At 33.3% G+C, this 20,678-nt stretch overlaps 1 protein-coding gene and 1 pseudogene across 1 annotated transcript in view; one reads left to right on the forward strand and one right to left on the reverse strand.

The window, feature by feature from the left end:
* Arid2 (AT-rich interaction domain 2) overlaps positions 1–20,678 on the forward strand; it is a 178,291-nt gene that overhangs the window by 136,995 nt on the left and 20,618 nt on the right. Inside the window, exons 13-16 of the mRNA XM_046435922.2 lie at positions 1,267–1,401; positions 2,012–2,208; positions 2,496–5,359; positions 13,966–14,114. Coding sequence (XP_046291878.1) covers positions 1,267–1,401; positions 2,012–2,208; positions 2,496–5,359; positions 13,966–14,114 — 3,345 coding nt within the window. The remainder of the gene's footprint in view (positions 1–1,266; positions 1,402–2,011; positions 2,209–2,495; positions 5,360–13,965; positions 14,115–20,678) is intronic.
* LOC124087109 (nucleotidyltransferase MB21D2-like) overlaps positions 1–20,678 on the reverse strand; it is a 60,817-nt pseudogene that overhangs the window by 14,030 nt on the left and 26,109 nt on the right.

A 20,678-nucleotide genomic window follows, 5' to 3' on the forward strand; every position in this document is an offset into this window, starting at 1 on the left:
TTTCCTCTGATTGTTTTCTCCACACTTCTTTGTTTAAATCGGGTTTACAGTTTTAAGTATCTAATTATTTGCCCTTTTCTCTTCTTCTCTAATGTCACACATTAAGCCCTATGCTTAAAGAACCTCTTTACAATATTTGGAAATGTTTGCCTTCTACCTTGCACCCAAAATTAAGTTTTTTTATATCTAGATTTTTTTAAACATTTGTACAAAGAGGATTATAAAAGGTAGAAAAAGCGTGTGCCATATGTGTTTGGCACAGATCTATTCATTTAAATCCCAGTTGTACATTTCCACCACTTCTTAGAGAAGGGGAAGAAAATTACTTTATAGTTATTTTATCATAGGCATCATTTTTTATAAGAATAACCTAAGTTGGCCTGTTATGCCTAATGATTTCTAGAAAGAGATACACTAAGATAACAAATCCTCTATCCTAACTTATAGATGGAAGTTACTATAAGAAGAAGACAAATTGATGTTTGAGTTAGTTTGTAATGAGTTACAAATAGAAGTATTTTGAAATGAAGGAATGGGAGTATACAGCTTGGTAATTGTCATTGTTTTAGGGAGTAGTTGAAAAGCTTTGTAAAGTTTTTTTCTGAAAAAATTTGATCAAGAGTCAGAAAAAGTTTAACCTTAGTTCAGTTTTTCCACCATTTTCTTTAACTGCAATGCAAATAACTCATAATTATTAACTTCTGTTATAATAATTATAAGACAAGGAACCCAAGTAAATATTCACTAACTAAAACTATTTCTTATAGAGCAGTTGTTACCAACAAATTAACCCTGCTCTTGCTAGGGTATGAACACAATTTTTTATATTTGTTTTTTTTTTTATTTTAATTTTTAAACTTTATTCATTGATTGATTGATTTAGTGTGTGATACTGGGGATTGAACCTAGGGACTCATGTATGTGAGGCAAGTGCTCATTCAGTGAGCCTTTCTTATGTTTTTATTTTTGAGACAGAGTCTTGCCAAGTTACCCAGGAATCCTCCTGCCTCAGACTCCCAAGTAACAGGGATTGTAAACATGCTCCACTGCACCCAGTTTATATTTGATCTTAATAATATTTTTAACATTATAATAGAGTGATAATCTCTTGCTTTAATCTAAAACCTAGCCTGTGTTTTGCTAACATAATGAGGTAGTGAAATTTAATTATTAGTTTATAACATTGTTTCAAAGAGTTTTAATATATTTCAATGTGGAGTTTCCTATAATATGTTGTATAATGCCTTTATTTTTCTCCTGTTTTAGGCTAAATGCTCATTTTGAAGTAAATCCAGATTGTTCTGTCTCTCGAGCAGAAATGTATTCTGAATACCTCTCAACTTGTAGTAAATTAGCTCGTGGTGGAATCCTCACATCAACTGGATTTTATAAATGTCTTAGGTAGGATGCATAGTTCTTTAAATAAAATTCATTTGCATCACTTCCAACCTTCTTGCTATTTTGAAAAAAGTTCCAAATATCTATCTACTTTTACATATCTCTACTACTTGAAATTTCATTAGTAGGTTGTAATGTAGGGGAGTTTTAAATACAAGGCAATTTCCTAAATTGCATCTGGTGTTTATGTTGGAACATTACAAGGTTTATCAAAAAAAAGTGAAGAAGAAATTAAGGGTTTTTTGTTACTTACTTTTACATGTTAAAGACTTTAGAAATTTTTAACCTTGAATATATTTAATACTGTGTCTTTAAGTATCAAGACTTTGATATTTCACTGTTCATAAATAAGTATTTTGAAAAGCTATTATATATAGGATAGAGTTGTTTAAAACTCAATAATGCTGTTAACAAATAAAGATTTTTTTAAATGGAGGGTTCATCTGTATCTTGGCTTCCCACCTTTACAGAATAGAACTTTTATGAATCATGCTGGTTCATACGTAAGTAGCAGGGAATGTACTGCTGTTGTTTCCATGAACATTGTTAGAAGTCAGTGCTTTTTACCAGTGTGCTAGTTCTTGTAACTAACTGAATATGTATTACTTTACAGAACAGTTTTTCCAAACCATACAGTGAAGAGAGTGGAGGATTCCAGTAACAATGGGCAGGCACATATCCATGTGGTAGGAGTAAAACGGAGGGCTATCCCACTTCCCATTCAGATGTACTATCAGCAGCAACCAGTTTCTACTCCTGTTGTTCGTGTTGATTCTGTTCCTGATGTATCTCCAACTCCTTCACCTGCAGGTATTAATTTTATTGTGTTTTAAATATTGCTAATTTAATAAAACTGAATTTATATATTCAGTTTTATTAAATTAGTAATATTTATACTTTTAAAATCTATAACTTTCCCTTGTTTTTCCAATAGCATTTTCTTATTTGGTTTTTTATTTTATCACATTCATATGTTTCGAAGTTTTTGGACATGTATTTCTTGAAACTATTTTTTTCTTATATTATGTAAAATATTCCTGCTTGGCAGTTTTTCAGTAATTTCATTTGGAATTTTGACTTTTTCCCTATATTTTCAGGAATCCCTCATGGATCACAAACTGTAGGAAATCATTTTCAGAGGACTCCTGTTACCAACCAATCTTCAAATTTGACTGCAACACAAATGTCTTTTCCAGTACAAGGTGTTCATACTGTGGCACAGACTGTTCCAAGAATTCCACCAAATCCTTCACTTCATACCCACCAGCAGCAAAATGCTCCAGTGACTGTCATTCAAAATAAAACTCCAATTTCTTGTGAAGTGGTCAAGGCTACCGTAATCCAGAATTCTGTACCCCAGACAGCAGTTCCTGTTAGTATTGCTGTTGGAGGAGGACCTACACAGAGTTCTGTGGTTCAGAATCATAGTACAGGGCCACAACCTGTTACAGTTGTGAATTCTCAGACATTGCTTCACCACCCATCTGTTATACCACAACCGTCTCCATTACACACAGTGGTACCAGGACAAATACCTTCAGGCACTCCTGTTACGGTAATTCAACAAGCAGTCCCACAGAGTCATATATTTGGCAGAGTACAGAACATACCAGCATGTACTTCTACAGTTTCACAGGGTCAACAGTTAATCACCACATCACCCCAACCTGTGCAATCTTCATCTCAACAGACATCAGCTGGTAGCCAGCCACAAGACACTGTTATCATAGCACCCCCACAGTATGTAACAACTTCTGCATCCAACATTGTCTCAGCAACTTCAGTACAGAATTTTCAGGTAGCTACAGGACAAATGGTTACCATTGCTGGTGTCCCAAGTCCACAACCCTCAAGGGTAGGATTTCAGAACATTGCACCAAAACCTCTCCCTTCTCAGCAAGTTTCATCAACAGTGGTACAGCAGCCTATTCAACAACCACAGCAGCCAACCCAACAAAGTGTAGTGATTGTAAGCCAGCCAACTCAACAAGGTCAAACTTATGCACCAGCCATTCACCAAATTGTTCTTGCTAATCCAGCCGCTCTTCCAGCTGGTCAGACAGTTCAGCTAACTGGACAACCAAACATAACTCCATCTTCTTCACCATCACCTGTCCCAACTACCAATAACCAAGTCCCTACTGCCATGCCATCTTCTTCCACCCCTCAATCACAGGGACCACCTCCTACTGTCAGTCAAATGCTATCTGTGAAAAGGCAGCAACAGCAGCAGCATTCACCAGCACCCCCACCACAACAGGTACAGGTACAAGTTCAGCAGCCGCAACAAGTACAGATGCAAGTTCAGCCTCAGCAAACAAATGCAGGAGTTGGTCAGCCTGCTTCTGGTGAGTCAAGTCTGATAAAACAGCTGCTACTTCCAAAGCGTGGTCCTTCAACTCCAGGTGGTAAACTTATCCTCCCAGCTCCACAGATTCCTCCCCCTAATAATGCAAGAGCTCCTAGCCCTCAGGTGGTCTATCAGGTGGCTAATAACCAAGCAGCTGGTTTTGGAGTCCAGGGGCAAACTCCAGCTCAGCAGCTGTTGGTTGGGCAGCAAAATGTTCAGTTGGTCCAAAGTGCAATGCCACCCACAGGGGGAGTGCAAACTGTGCCCATCTCAAACTTACAAATATTGCCAGGACCACTGATCTCAAATAGCCCAGCAACCATTTTCCAAGGAACTTCTGGCAACCAGGTAACCATAACAGTTGTGCCAAATACAAGTTTTGCAACTGCAACTGTGAGTCAGGGAAATGCAACTCAGCTCATTGCTCCAGCGGGAATTACGATGAGCGGAACACAGGCAGGAGTTGGACTTCAGGTACAAACACTTCCAGCCACTCAAGCATCTCCAGCTGGACAATCATCATGTACTACTGCTACTCCCCCATTCAAAGGTGATAAAATAATTTGCCAAAAGGAGGAGGAAGCAAAAGAAGCAACAGGTTTACATGTTCATGAACGTAAAATTGAAGTCATGGAAAACCCATCCTGCCGACGAGGAACCACAAACACCAGCAATGGGGATTCAAAAGAAAATGAAATGCAGGTGGGAAGTCTTTTAAATGGGAGAAAGTACAGTGACTCAAGTCTACCTCCTTCAAACTCAGGGAAAATTCAAAGTGAGGTCAATCAGTGCTCACTAATCAGTAATGGACCATCATTAGAATTAGGTGAGAATGGAGCATCTGGAAAACAGAACTCAGAACAAATGGACATACAGGATATCAAATGTGATTTGAAAAAAACCCTAGTAAATGGAATCTGTGATTTTGATAAAGGAGATGGTTCTCATTTAAGCAAAAACATTCCAAATCACAAAACTTCCAATCATGTAGGAAATGGTGAGATATCTCCAGTGGAACCACAAGGAACTTTAGATGCCACTCAGCAAGATACTGCCAAAGGTGATCAGATAGAAAGAATTTCTAATGGACCTGTATTAACTTTGGGTGGTTCACCATCTATGAGCAGTATACAGGAGGCTTCAAATGCGGCAATACAGCAATTTAGTGGTACTGATTTGCCTAATGGACCTCTAGCTTCAAGTTTGAATTCAGATGTGCCTCAGCAACGCCCAAGTGTAGTTGTCTCACCACATTCTACAACCTCTGTCATACAGGGGCATCAAATCATAGCAGTTCCCCACTCAGGATCAAGAGTGTCCCATTCTCCTGTCCTATCATCAGATGTTCGGTCTACAAATGGCACAGCAGAATGCAAAACTGTAAAGAGGCCAGCGGAGGATAATGATAGGGAAACAGTCGCAGGAATTCCAAATAAAGTAGGAGTTAGAATTGTTACAATCAGTGACCCCAACAATGCTGGCTGCAGTTCAACAATGGTTGCTGTTCCAGCAGGAGCAGATCCAAGCACTGTAGCTAAAGTAGCAATAGAAAGTGCTGTTCAGCAAAAGCAGCAGCAGCCACCAACATATATACAGAATGTGGTCCCACAGGTAAGTCATTCTACTGTTATATTTCTCTTATAAAATTCTGATCTGTAAATATGAGTTTAGGGGGAAATTCACTATTTTTTTCATGTCTTACCTTGAGAAGTTACTGTGTCAGCTTAGTTAAACTGTCATGCTTATTTTCTCTGGTTTTATAATAATAATAGTTTACAGTTGTTAACTTTTATATATGGTAATATGAATCTTTCAGTTTTGTTAGACTGAAATTCATAATTTTGTAGGCCCAAGGTAGAGAAACAGTTTTTAACATCTTTTGAAGAATTTTAAAAATGTATGTTAGATTACTGTAGATGGTAAGGGAAACTTCCTAAGAGAACTCTGAATGGGGATTTGATATTTATGTTTCTTTGTGGCTCTGTTAATAGTCTTTTTTTTTTTTTAAGGATGAATCCTATAAGGACTCTAAGAATGTTCTTGCAATGTTTATGTATTGAATTAGTTCTCTTTATTCTTAAAGAAGTATTGCTTATAATTTCACTTTGTTTCAGGTATTCTGATATTTTTACTTTGTGTTTCTTACTCCTTTGCTCTGCAGTTTCCTTTTTAATTCCTTCTTACTCTCCATCTCTACATATCCTAGTAGTAAATAAAAATATTTTCTAGGATCCATTCTATTGAATTAAGGATCCAATCAGCCTGTAAAGATTCTGAGGACCATCCTACATGCTATTTCTACTGAAATTATGCATTTACTTAACAGTTACCACCACCTATTTCTTGGATCACTTCTCTTTTATTGTTTCTTCTAATTAGTAGTGCATAACCAGAACCTTTTGTGACTATTGAAAACTCTGCTAGCACTCCTTTGGCTTGGATTTTTTCTTTATGCTTACAGTTATGTCAGCATGCTTACAGTTATGTCAGCAGATCTATGAGCATTGTTGGCATTAGTACCAAATCTAGGTATGGGTAACAGCAAAACGAAAAATGCAAGAATAAAAAGAAGAGTCCCTTGCTTCAGACCAGTTCTTCCACTAATATGCGTATTTTTCCATGTAAATAGATAAAGTTGGATTGTGCTGCTTTGGGGTATAATGGGATTTTAATTTATATGTTCATATTGCCTAGATCTATTTCAAAGTAATTAAGTTGTACATTCTTTAGTCAGTGCTACATATGTGGCAATAATGATACTGAATGATGGAGCGAAAATCATTTTTACTCAAACAAGCTTCCACAAGTTGAACTTTTTGCTTAAATAGTGCAATGTTGTATATATAGTAGACATTCAATAAGATGAATTTTTATATTTTTCTTACATGTACTAATTTCTCAGTTTGTCTTGATTATATGCCTAACTCTTCTTTCCTCTTAGAGTATGTTAGAATTCTAAATAGTAATGATATACCAAGTCATGACTATGGAATTGTTTCATTTATCCTTATTTTTTGTGATTCTGATCTTCCAGTGTGATTATATTCAATAATGATATCTCAATAAAAAAGAATGAGCAACAATTCTAGCTAAGATTAGAACCTGTATTAGGGGCTTAGAACTAAAGTATTTTCTCATTTAATTCTCACAATAATCCTATTAAGTAAAAATTGTTATCACCATTTTAGAAATGAGGTTGCAAGATTCTAAATAACTCACCCAAGATTAGTGCCAGGCCTAAAACCAAAACTAATACTCTTAACCCAGTAACATTTATTTTTTCCACTATTCTAAAAGTTTCCTCTGTAAATTTCTAGAAAGCCCTTTTTATATCTTTGATTATTTGAACTGTTGTGTGGTAGAATGATCATACAACCAAATTATCATTTTAGAACATTAATGCTAAAACTATTAGCACATAAGTGATATGCGTGTGATTTAGACCATTAAAGTGAATACATTTTGTTTCCAATCTGAGAAATTTATATTAAACTTATACCCATTTTCCCCAAAAGCGTAGTTTATTTAAAATAGCTACACTCTGAGCTCAGTGGTAGAACACTTACCTTGCACACATAAGGCCCTGGGTTCAATCCCCAGCACACACAAAAAAAGAGCAAAAATAAAAGAGAAGGAAAAGGTGAAGAAGACAAAAACCCAGCAACAACATTCTTTATTTCTAAAATTGATATTTGGTTGGCATGCAGCAGTTAAAACTTTGCAAGAGATGTGGCATATGTGGTATTTATGAAAATGAGAATCAAAACCTGGATTCTTATGTATAACACTTAGCATAGTTCTTACCACATGGTATTCATTGACAGTGCAGGTATATTTTATCTTCACACGTAAGATAACTATTTATATGGGCTAGCCACATGGAACAGAGTAGGGGAAATCAGCTGTTCAAGATGGTACTGTAAGATTGTAGGTATGCTATTGGGCCTTCTTAAGAGTCTGATAATAGAAAACCATTTCCATTGTTGCCCATATTCTTTAAATTTCTTCATATATTCTTTAGGTTGCATGTGAGACCTTGGTTTAATACCATTTTGTTCACCATTTGAATTGGTAGCTTAAAGGAGTCTAAAATTGATCTGAATTTTTGTCAGTCAAATGTGTTATTCCTAATATTTCAAGAGATCTAGGAATATTAAGGAGTTACTTAGTGCCCAATATGAACTTTTAGATTTGCAGAATGCTCAGGGCTGGAAAGATTGAAGTATCCCTTCTAAGAAAAGCTAATAGGTAATCCTTCTCAATATCATTATTAATTCATTTTTTATTGATTTTGTTCCTTATTGCCTCTGTTAATCAGCTATATTAATTTAATTTAAAGAAAGTTATAGCAGCTGGACACAGTGGCACATGATTATAATCCCTGTGACTCAGGTGGCTGAGGCAGGAGGATCATGAGTTCAAAGCCAGCCTCAGCAAAAGTGAGGCACTAAGCAACTCATTGAGACCCTGTCTCTAAATAAAAAGCAAAATAAGGCTGTGGATGTGGTTTAGTGTAGAGTGCCTCTGCGTTCAATCTCTAATACCTACCCCCCTACCTAAAAAAAAAAAGAAAATTTACAGCAGGTAAAAGAAGAATATATGTAAATGATACAACCATAGACTTTGTATTTAAATAGTATTTACAGTTTTTATGAATACAAATTAAACTATACCTACTTCATGGCATATTTCATTATTTGCATCTATTTATTTATATCTGTTATATTTGCAAGTTTATATACAACTTATAGGATACCATTTCTGGATGCCCTATCTTCACCCACTATTCATGAATTGATATCTGCTAGAGACAAAAAACTACACTGACATAGTTAAAAACAAAAATAAGTAAAAAATGAAAGAGACGAAATATTTACCTAAAGACTTTTTTCAGCATTATGCAAAACACATGTTGAATTTATGTGTTAATCCCATGATCCAATAACTTTTCAGATTCTTCTGTATAAAAATTTACTTAAAGATGTACTCATTTAAGGTATTTTATATATACCTTGCCTTGGTTCCCCATTCTTCACATGTGAATCATTCCTGATGTGTGGCTGTGTAACACTGAATATTGGTATCTTCGAGCTTTTCCTTTTTCTGATAATGAGCTTGAGAAATTTATTCAACCCATTAGAAAACAGATCTGTAGTCTCAAGGTAGCAGCATTTAATCATAGCCATAGAAGATAATTTTAGTAAGAACTACAAAATATCATTTTTTAAATGAATCCATTGCTCAGAGTTGAATAATATAGCCCATTGTAAAAACTATGAAAAGCATTTTTACTAAACATAACCTTATTGTTTGTATCCCTATGTATTATTACAAAATAGGTTTGGTATGTATTGATTATATAGATTTATACTTTATAAGAGGGAAAACTTTATGGAGGTTGAGTATCCTTTATCCAAAATGCTAGGGAGTAGAAGTGTTTCAGATTTTTAGCCTTTTCGGATTTTGGAATATTTGTATAGACATAGTAAGATAATTTAGGGATTGGACCCAAGTCTAAACACAAAATTCATTTGTTTCATATATTCCTTGTATACACAGCCTGCAGGTAATTTTGTATATGAAACAAAGTTTCATGTTGTAGAATTTTTTTTAAGTTTCAGATTTTGGAGCATTTTTCAAGTTTGAGATTTTCAGATTAAGGATATTCAACCTGTAGATTAGAAAAACATGAGGGAAAGTTAGAGCCAAGAGAGTCTTAGATGTTACATTGTCCAAAGCTCTCATTTTTTAGAGTTGAAGTGAGTTGCCCACACTCACAAAAATCTTTTTTTCAGTGGTTTCGGTTACTGTCTCAATTCTGCTTTGTAAAAATCTGTACATTTAAACTAAGCATAATCTTTTACATCACATTTAGAGTAAATCTAACTCCTGTTTCTTACAAGCTTTTGAAGGTATCTCTTCTAAAGAATACACTTTATCAGCAGCTCTGAATGAAGCTCTGTGGTAGAGTGCTTATGGAGAATATGATTCATCCATTACTTCTATTTGATTTTAGGTGTCCTGGTATCTGGTTTAATCAACAGTTTACCTCAACCAACTCCACTCTGTCTTTTTAAATATATACCTGGAGTTGAACACAGTATTTGATTACTGCTATGAATTTATATTGAAGTAAATAGATTATAACTTTGAGGCTTTCCTGATAAGGACTGAAATCTTCAAATTTTAGTCCTATTCAAAGTTTTTAAAGTTTAATATTAAAAAGAAAGGATTTAAAAGTATCAAATCCAAGTATCAGTGTTACCTAGAATTTTTAGCCAGAATTTACTGTTGAAAAAAATAAAAAAGGAAAACAAGATTATAATTTATTTCAACAAAAAGAAGCAGTAGGGTTTTTTTTCCAAAATTAGAACTGCTACATTCATTAAGATTTTTAGTTAATTTTATAATTATAAAAGAAACAACAGGATTGTTTCACATCCATTAGGTAATTTTACGTTTCTGGTCACTCACTGAAGTTATACCTTTTCTACTTTGGTTACAAAAAGTACAGTATGAAAAACTAGCTAGCTCTCCTTCAGAGTAAAATTTTCTGCAAGAGGTGGTTTACCCCCAACCCCAGGGGAGCAAAAAATCATTGCTTTGAAACCTTTTACATTTATGTTTGAGTTATAGTTATGGCTGATGTTCTCACATTTCACAATACAGCATAATGTTCAAAGGAAATAAACTTGTACACTTCAGAAGAAATTGAAGTCTAATTAAAATGTGGCTTATTTAATTGGTATTTTGAAAAATATATATATTGCAAAAGTACAGCCTATAACCCCATGATCTGTCACCTGATTTCAGGTATTATCAACATTTTGCCATTCTGGTTCCCTCTATTCCCAATCACCATAATTTATTTTTCAGTATGTTAAAGCAAATCCCAAATATTATTTAACATCAATATATGTTATTCAGTATACACAGACTTTCAACGATTCATAAAATAAAAATACCAAATTATACCTAACAAAAATAATAATTTCTTAATATTATCCGATACTCAGTTTATGTTCAGTATTGCCTACTTATCTTTTAAAAACATTTTTAATAGTGTGTGATTATAATACTAAAATTTTCTGTACATTGCATTTAGTTACTATGTCTTTTACTCATTTTGAATTTAACAGTTTAGAACATTCCCTTTAACATTTGAGTTTAAAATAGTTACTGTATTTTCTGTGACACCAATGAGTATTTCAAAATTATAAGTAAACAAAAAGATGAAAGTTGCTAGCACTTATAAAATTAACAATGTATAAATATAGAGCAAAATAGTCAATAAAATACCTAATTTAAATGGTAATAGTATAGGGAACCAGAAGTTTCATTTAAAGGGAATATGATCTTTTTTCATCAATTAAGATGTATTAATTTGTTAAATTTATTTTTTAATTAAAATTCTGGCATACTCGTAAATTTCCTGTACTTTATATTTGATTAATATGTCTTTTATTTATTCTTGACAGATTAGATTTACTTCAGGCATCCTTGTTTTAGCCCTTGGTAATATTTGAGATCAAAATACCCAATCATTGACAGGCGCAGTGGTGCACACCTGCAATCCCAGCAACTCTGGAGACTGAGGCAGGAGGATTGCAAGTTCAAGACCAGTCTCAGAAACTTAGTGAGACCCTCAAAATTTAGTGAGACCTACCTCAAAATAAAATATAAAAAAGGGCTGGGGACATAGCTCATTGGTAAAAGCACACGTGTTCAATCCCCAGTATCAAAAAAAAAATAAAATACCCAATTATTAGAATTTTTTGTATTTTTTAATGCAATGTTTTCATTTCTAAGAAAACAGATGGACTAGATTCTATTTGTTTGCTTCCTTGTTTGGATAAATACCCTGATAGTAAGGTTATGTTTTTCTTCCTTTTTCTTTGACCCAACCCCCCCCCCCCCAATCAGAAATTTTATGGCTTTAAGAATTTGCAGAGACTTTGAGATGTGTTTCTAGTATTTACTTGGTAGATTTTGTGTGTTGGGGGGAGGGGGAGTGGTTGTACTGGGGATTGAACCCAAAGGCACTTCACCACTGAACCACATCCCCAGCCCCTTTTTAAACTTTTTTAAATTTTTGAGACATGGTCTCGCTAAATTGGACCTGGCTAAGTTGCTAAGGCTGGCTTTGAATGTGGAATCCTCCAGTCTCAGCCTCCATGCTGGGATTACAGGCAAGCACCTCCACACCAGGTAGTAGACTGTCCTCATAATGAACTCATCATCTTTCCTCCCCTCCTGATCCTTCAAAATATGGTTTCCCTTCTGGACTTCTTTATTAAAATAATAATAATTATCATTTAGAATCTAGAGCTAGGCTCTTCATGTAGTTTCTTTAGTCTTCCTATCATCCTATAAATTAAATTTTATTACTTGCATAAATGGATGAAAAAACTGAGGATCAGTGAGGGTAATTTGGTTGCCCAAGTCACATGACTAATTGAAAGGCAGATTGAAAATTTTAGTATTGGCATGTCAAGATAGAAATTCCTTATTCTATCCATTATATCTGTACTATCATTAAATTTTTTTTGTGCGTGTATGTTTTCTCATCGACTCTTTTAACAAAACTTTTAAGGTTGATAACTTATTAATAGTAACAATTTTAGTCTGATGCCCAAAGTATATTTTACCCCCAGACCTTACTAAAGATTCTTATGACTTATCATTTTTGACATGAACTTTTTGTTTCAACATTTTATTCTTCTTTCATTTGTATGTTATAATATTATAGCTTTATATGTTTGTGTTTTGTCTTTTTCTAATTATTATTTTTAATCTGAGGTATCCAGTAGTTTTAACTTAGTGTTTGTCCACCTAATCTCAGTATTACTTTACAAATTTATTCAGTATTTTTCCAGTTTTTTAAGATATTGTCTTGAAAATAATGCTTAAAATGTAATGCTTGACAATGGTGTGGTGCCATTTCTATATGAAATTCAATAGTGTTTTTTCCCTTTGAGGTATTTGAAGAAAATGTATTGCCTAAAATTATTTTAGTCTACATTAAATTTCTTAATGTTTTTCAGAGAAAAGGGATGAGATACAGAAGAAAATAAACATATGTTATGTTCAAAAGACATTATAATTAGACTCCTTTGACTAGTATTATCCATCAAAAGCTCTAATTGAGCAACTGTAAAGACTAAAATTGTTAAACATTTTACTGCAAATTAGTATTTGGTATTCTGCTTATATGGTATATCATTATTAACTGTCATCTGAAAATTTATTTGCTTTTTACTGTATTTTATTTCTTTCCTTTTCCTTATGAAACCTAAGAGAAAATATTACTCAAAAGAATTTGCAGTTAATCTGTTGTTGTGAAGATCAGACATAAGTAAATCACATGGTTATTTTTATAGAACTTCTCATTTAAATTTTTAATTGGTTGCTCCTATCTAAAATCTGAATTTTAAGTAATGTAGTCTGCCCTCTGTGTGGGTTCCACGTCCATGAATTTAATCAACTTCAGATCAAAAATAATCAGAAAAAATGCATTTGTACTGAACGTGTACTGACTTTTTTTCCTTGTCATTACTCCATGGACAGTACAGTATAACAACTATTTACTTAGCATTTACATTGTATTAAGTACTGTAAGTGATCTAGAAATGACTTAAAATAGACAAGGATGTACATAGGTTATATGCAATTAACTTGCCATTTTTACATAGGGGACTGAGCATCTATGGATAATACTAATCTGTGGATACTGGAACCAATCCCACACAGATACTGAGGGACTACCATATGTATTTGATAATGGTAACAATAATGTGTGATATTGCCTCTGTGGTTCCATGTTAAATACAAGAATCTGCTGGGCACAGTGGTGCACACCTGCAATCTCAGTAATTTGAGAAGCTACGGCAGGGTGATAACAGGCTCAAGGCCAGCCTCAGAAACTTAGTGAGACCCTGTCTCAAAATAAAAACTAAATATAAAAGACTGGGAATGTAGCTCAATGGTAACCCTATGTTCAATCCCCAGTACCCATCCCCCCAAAAGAGGAATCATACTTCCTAAATAATTTTATAAAAAATATCATCTTTCTAAAGATAATCATTAACTTAAAATTACAAAATGTAAATTTTATGTTAGAAATGCCTAAATATTGTAATCAAACTTATAAGACTGTTCTATAAAATATTATTGTTTTTCAGTATCATGTCACAAACTCTGTTTGTGCTTTTTCACAGAACACTCCTATGCCACCTTCACCAGCTGTACAAGTGCAGGGCCAGCCTAACAGTTCTCAGCCTTCTCCATTCAGTGCATCCAGTCAACATGCAGATCCAATGAGAAAACCTGGGCAGAACTTCATGTGTCTGTGGCAGTCTTGTAAAAAGTAAATGGCAGTTTTATTTGATATACAAAAGTGTTCTTTGTTTTAGAATGCTTTCATATTTAAATTTCTGTCATCTATAGTTTTATGAAACTTTTCATCTGAAATCACTAACTTGTAGCAAAAACGTTTTGTGTTCGAAGTTATATTTATATGAATCCAATGACACTGCAAGAATTGATATAAATAGTAGAAAGAATGTCATTGCTTAACAGTAGATTGCTAGAGAATGTGATTCAGAATTCATTAGTTTTTAATTTTTAAAAAAATTTAAGTATTTGTATATTTGGCTCTGAAAAAGATTTTTTTAAAGCAATTTGAACTTAGTGACTGCTATAGAATTTCTGTGTAGTAGGAACTTAGAAGTAAAAATCTGTTAGAAAGGGAATAAACTGTCTTAAATTTGAGTTTCAGATGTTCACCCCATGAAAATTACTTTTAAAGCCATACCATCTCACAATAACTAGGATGAACAGCAAGTAGAACTGAACTTCTTAAATGAAATGTTCTTAGACTCGATGGAAAACTTGAGAAGAATGTTGGTTAAAATAAAAAATCTTAGTTCCTTTAATACTAGTATTACTCAGCGAAGAGCCTTTACCTATAGTCACTTTTTAGAGCTCCAAGACTAAAGCACTTGTCTTAGTAGAATATTCTTCTTTTCTTAGGAAAGATTTTATTTCTATGTTCTTTAAAATTCGTATTGTTCATATTTTATTATAGATATTATATTGCAATATATTGAAAACAATATATAGATTTGTTTAGTATTGTAAACTATACATGTAGCTAGCCTACAGATTATATTAATAGTATGTAAAATTTCTGCAAGACAATGATTATCAGACTTTAATTTATAACTCATTAGTGGGGTCATAAAATAATTTTAGTGCATCTTGAACAGTGGTTTTTTTTGTTTGTTTTCTTTTCAATGAAAAATTAGTAAAAATACAGATTTCATCATGTTAGTAAGGGTAAGTATTGTTTCCAGTTATTTATGTATATGATACATGTGTGTGTACTTGATCATAGTGTAAAATCTTTTCATCAAAGAAGTTCTTTAAGTTATCTGATTATTTCATTCATTTAAATTAATTATTCCCTTCCTCTCTCCACATTCCACCACCTCCCCACCATCCTCTTCCCTGTCCTCCTCCCTCTCCCCTGTGCTGGGGATTAGATCCAGGTCTTTGACAACTGAGCTACATCCCCAGCCTTTCTTTCTTTATTGATTTTGTTTTTGTTCTTAGAGTGTGTTGTAATCTGCTAAAACTGTTTGTGGACTATTTTAAAAGTTAGGAGTTATTCTGTAAGATGAAGTTCTTAGAGTACACCATTTTTTGGTAGAAGACTGAATGAACTTAGATGGTGTGCAGCACAGTTCCCTATCTGGCTGGTAGGATTACTGTTACGTAATTTAATAATGAGCCTTTTCTGAGTACGATAGGTTCAACAAGTCTTCTTAGAGCTTTTCACTTTTTCAAGCCATAATTTTTAGGTACCACATTGATAATAAGTTGAGTTTCAGTCTGCAAATACTTATTGAGCACTCTGGGAAAATGTATATACTAGGAGCTAGAAATACAAATATTACTTCCAGCTTTTAAGAATATAGACCCCCACAAAAAATAAATCATAGTACAAATAAGTGTTATCAAAAGCACTGTTGGCAACATCGTTATAACTGGGATGGTTGAGAAAGTTTCACATTTCATTTAAGTTGGATCTTAAAGGATGAGTAGGAATTTGCCCAGCAAAAATAATTGCAGTTAAAATGGAAAGTGCAAATTCAGAGATATGGAAATATGCCCCAGAAATTGCGAGTTTAGGATATAGGGGCACAAAGTCATGAAGAGAATGATAGCTTTTAATTTTCACTCCAAGAGGAAAAATCCATGTCATTGCCATTGTCCCTTGAGTGGTTAAATTCAAATTTCCTTATAATATAAAAAATGTTTATTAGTAAAGAACTTTGTTTCCATCAGATTTAGAGCTAAAATTTATATACTTCACCAATAAGTTATTTATACATATATGGTACTTAAATTTGAAATAGCTGAGTGTGTGCTCTTTTTGTGAAATTAAAAGTAGTTTTGCATATACATTTAACCTGTACGATAGACTACACTTTTTGTATTTATAATTCTCCTTCTTTATATATAATACGTATTCTTTTCACTGAATCATTTTACATTGTCACATATCAGTAACTTGCTCTTTTAATCTCTAAGCACGTATCTCTGAAAGTAGGAACGTCACTTTTCAACTAATATAACAGCAGCACATGCCTGAGGAAAAACAAGTTATGAATTCTTCAAATATCCAGTTAATGATTACATTTTTCTAGTGGTCTTTTGTTTATTTAGAAATTGATTTTGATTATAAGGTTGTAATCTGTAAATTACTCCCCTATCTCTCTTCATTCCTTTGCTCAAAAAAAATTTTTGATAGATAACCAAGTGATCTGTCCTGTAGGAGATCACAGTCAGGCTTTTTTGCTAATATTGTTTATCATCTTGCTTTGACCCTGTGTATTCTGTATATTAGTAGTTTAATTTAGATGCTTGATCAAATTCTGGTTTGATTTTATGATAGCCACTTTAGAAATGATACTGTGTTCTTCCCTCAGGAAATATGCCACATTTCTCTGATGTAAACAGACGTTGAGAATCATTGCGTAGAAAGTTACTTCATTAAAGAGTTGTAGAACACAAAAAGGCACCCTCTTATCAACTATTTGGTTTCTCTGAAAAGTGGTTTCTAAAAAAAATACTAAATAGATGTTTGATTGTTTCCCTTTAACCAGTTTTCATAGTAATGAGTAAGTAATTCATTAATACTGTGCAGAGATGACTGGGGGTTGGGTTTTGTTTTGTTGGTAGTATCATTATGAATTAACTTAGGACTTGGAACATATTTGAGGTATTTCAGTACTCTGTAGTTGTTGTATCCTTTTAATACCCAAATTTTGTTATCTTTGGCCAGTGAAATCCTATCAAGCTAGTTTCTGAGTTCTTTGTGCTTTTGATATAAGTATTCGATAGTTTCCTTTCCTTGCAGTTTAATCTTGTACATTTTCTACCCCATACCTGAAATCAATTATTTTTCCAAGGACCCCTGGTTCTTTTCAATGGAAAATATGGTTTAGTCTGGACATCAGAGGTACACAGTACTTTTAAGTTGGTGTCTTAATCATTTTCTGTTGCTATAACTGAAGACCACAAACTGGGTAATTTTGTAAGGAAATTTACTGCTTAGATTTCTGGAGGCTTAGAAATCCAAAGTAGAGACCATATCCAGTGAGAACCTTCTTGCTCATGAGGACTCTATGATAAAGTCCCAAGGCAGCACAGGGCATCACATGATGAGACAGTAGCAAGCCAGAGAGAGCTCATTTTCGTAATAAAGCTACTCCTATAATAATCTACTAATCAATGAATGGATGAATAATGACCCAACCACCTCCCAAAGGTCTCACCTCCAACTACCATTTACATATGTCTCTGGAGGTTAAGTTTCCAACACATGCTTTCCAGGGGACATACCCAAATCATAGTAGATGGGGGTTTTTTTTGTTCTTTTTTTCCCCCCCTAGGTCTTTTCAGTGTATGGACTACAGATCACATTTTCAGGGCATAAAGATGTTGCTAAGTAAAAGGCATCATGTGTTCATTTTTTTAAAAAATATTTTTCAGTTGTCAATGGACCTTTATTATATTTATTTATATGCGGTGCTGAGAATTGAACCCAGTGCCTCACACGTGCTAGGCAAGCGCTCTACCACTGAGCCACCACCCCAGCCCCATGTGTTCATATTTCTATTTGGAATTTAAATTCAGTATCGCAAGGTCCTTATTTAACAGCATGATTTTCACATTTGTATCTTTGTTCTCCTTATCAAAAATACCATTTCTCATTAATGTTAACAGCATATGCTTCATCTTATATCACACATCAGTGTCAAAGTAATCCTGATACTACTTGTAAGAATGTGATTATTGAAAAATTTTGGAGAGTTTTCTACTGTTGTCTTTAAAATATATCCTAGTAAGGACTGTATAGTCACAAGTTACTATATTTTTAATTCACTTAGAATAGAGGTATTCTATAGTTACATCATCAACTGGACATATTAATGGTTCACTTGTGGATTTTTTTGTTTGTTTTTATTTTGTTTTGGTGTTGTGTATTGAACCTAGGATCTTGTGCCTGCCAGGCAAGAACTCTCCCACTGAGCTACATCCTCAGCTCTACTTGTTTCATTTTATTTTTTATTTTATGGGATTACTTTTTAAAATTTAAAATTACTTAATATATAACATATGGTTCCAGCACCAAATTAACCAAAGTATATTCAAAGAAATTTATCACTATTTCTTCCATCTTATTTCTTCCCTTTTCTATAAATAATGCCCTTTTTTATCTTTTAAAAATATAAATAAATTGCAAATTTATTTGTATGATGTAGCTTCTTAAACTACCTAGGATTAATAATAGATTCCTCCACCCAAGATGTTCATGTCGTAATTCTATAACCTGAAAATGTTATTTGGCCAAAGAACTTTGAACATGTGACTGAGTTAAGGATCTTGGGGGGCAGGGGGGATTGTCTGCCTTACTTTAATATAATCACAAAGACCTTTATAAGAGAGAGTCAGGAGGTCAGAAAGATAGAAGACAATGTAATAATGAAAGCAGAGAGAGATTTGAAGCTGCTATGTTTGTGACTTAATCTGAAGGAAGGGGCCTTGAGCCAAGGAATGCAAGGAATGAAGCCCTGAAAGCTTGAAAAAGCTAGGAAAGAATTCTCACCTACACCCTCCTGAGAGAGTGCAGCCCTACTGATACCTTAGTTTTAACCTAGTGAAACCTGTTTTGGACTTTAAACCTCTAGAACTATGAAAGAATATATTTAGCTAATAAATTCAAGTTAATGTGTTATAATAGCAATAGGAAATGAATAACATACTATACACACTTTTCCATATCCTGTTTGTTAGTTTTTAATTTAACAATATATTCTAGAGAGACCTCCAAGGAAGTTTGTGGAGATATTCCTCATTCCGTTTTTATGCCTTCATAGTTATTCAATCACATAGATAAATTACTTGGTCAACCAGTTCCCTGTTGATTATTTAAGTTGATTTCTTTTGTTTTTTCTTGTTAAAAATAGTGCTGTATTGAATTGCTATGTGCAATGATTTGTCTTTTTATATTTTTGCCAGTATATCTTTGAGAGAAAAATCTTAGGAAGAGAAATGATAATTCAAAAAGTACATGTATGTGTAATTTTGCTAGGTACTGCTGTTTTCTCCATATGTTCCTACCACCAATATATAAGAGAGTGCTCATTTTCTCTATAGGCATGCAAGTATAATGTGTTTTCAAACATTTAGATTTTTCTCAATCTAATGGGTGAGAGATGATGTCTCAGAATTTTATATTTCTTTTTCTATCAGTTGTCCATATCTCTATTTATTTTTCTATAGGATTTGTTGGCACATTTTTTTCTTTTCTATTTTATGAAGCTGTTTATTAGATTCATTAACATTTTGTCTGCTGTGGCATAACTTTTCACAGTTTATCATTTGTCTTTTTCACTTTGCCCTTCCTCACTTCTTTTTCCCTTTCTTCCTGTGATCACAGATAAAATTTTTATTTCTTTCAATTAATTTTTCTGTAATAACATTTGTTAGCCTTTCTATTATTGCTTCTGGATCTGGGTTATAGTTAGGAAGTTTTTCTCCATGGTCAGATTATGAAAGAATCTTTCTGTGCTTTTTTTTTAAGAATGTATGTGGTTTTGTAGTTCACATGTAAATCTGCAATTTGGGAGGATTTTCTCCAGTAATCTAAAGGAAATGAGAGTGAGTCTGTAACTTGCTTTAATTTGCTCCAGTAGCTATCCATTTTTCTTTTCTTTTCTTTCTTTTTTTTTTTTTTTTTTTTTTTTTGGTACTATAAAGCTAGTTTATTCCTAGAAAAGTATGTGTGCAAATGGATATTTTGGTTCTAACCCTCACCAATGTAACAGTTCAAACTAGTTTCATCAAATGCTGACTGAAAACTATTAACAAATGATTCTATAACATTTTCATATCACAAGTAATTTTCTAATTGTAAAATAATACTTCTACCTTGTAAAAAATTAAAATTTCAAACAGAGCATTTCTAAAAGATAATCATAGTTGTTAAGTTTATATGTATTTTTTCAATCCTTCCTTTTCATTTACAACTGTATTGTACATTACGCTTCTTATTTTAAATTCTAAACAAACAATATCCACTGGCCTAGAAATTGCTTCATTAATATATATGATATTCATTAATATAGAATATATATACTTTTTATGTCAACATATAAATCTCTATATTATTTTTATTGAATACCAAGACTTTTCATTAATATGAAAAATTTTACCATATATGTATCTGTTATCTGTGATAGTATCTGCTTGTCCTTCTTTGACAGAATTGCCCTTAAATTATGAGGACACATTCTTTCCTTAGAATGCAGTGGTCCTGCACTATAATCTGTTGAGCAGTATCTCATATTCAGGGGATATT

Source organism: Marmota monax, unplaced genomic scaffold, assembly GCF_021218885.2.
Source record: "Marmota monax isolate L192 unplaced genomic scaffold, Marmota_monax_Labrador192_F-V1.1 WCK01_AAM20220418_F8-fsc00012, whole genome shotgun sequence".
NCBI lineage: Eukaryota > Metazoa > Chordata > Mammalia > Rodentia > Sciuridae > Marmota > Marmota monax.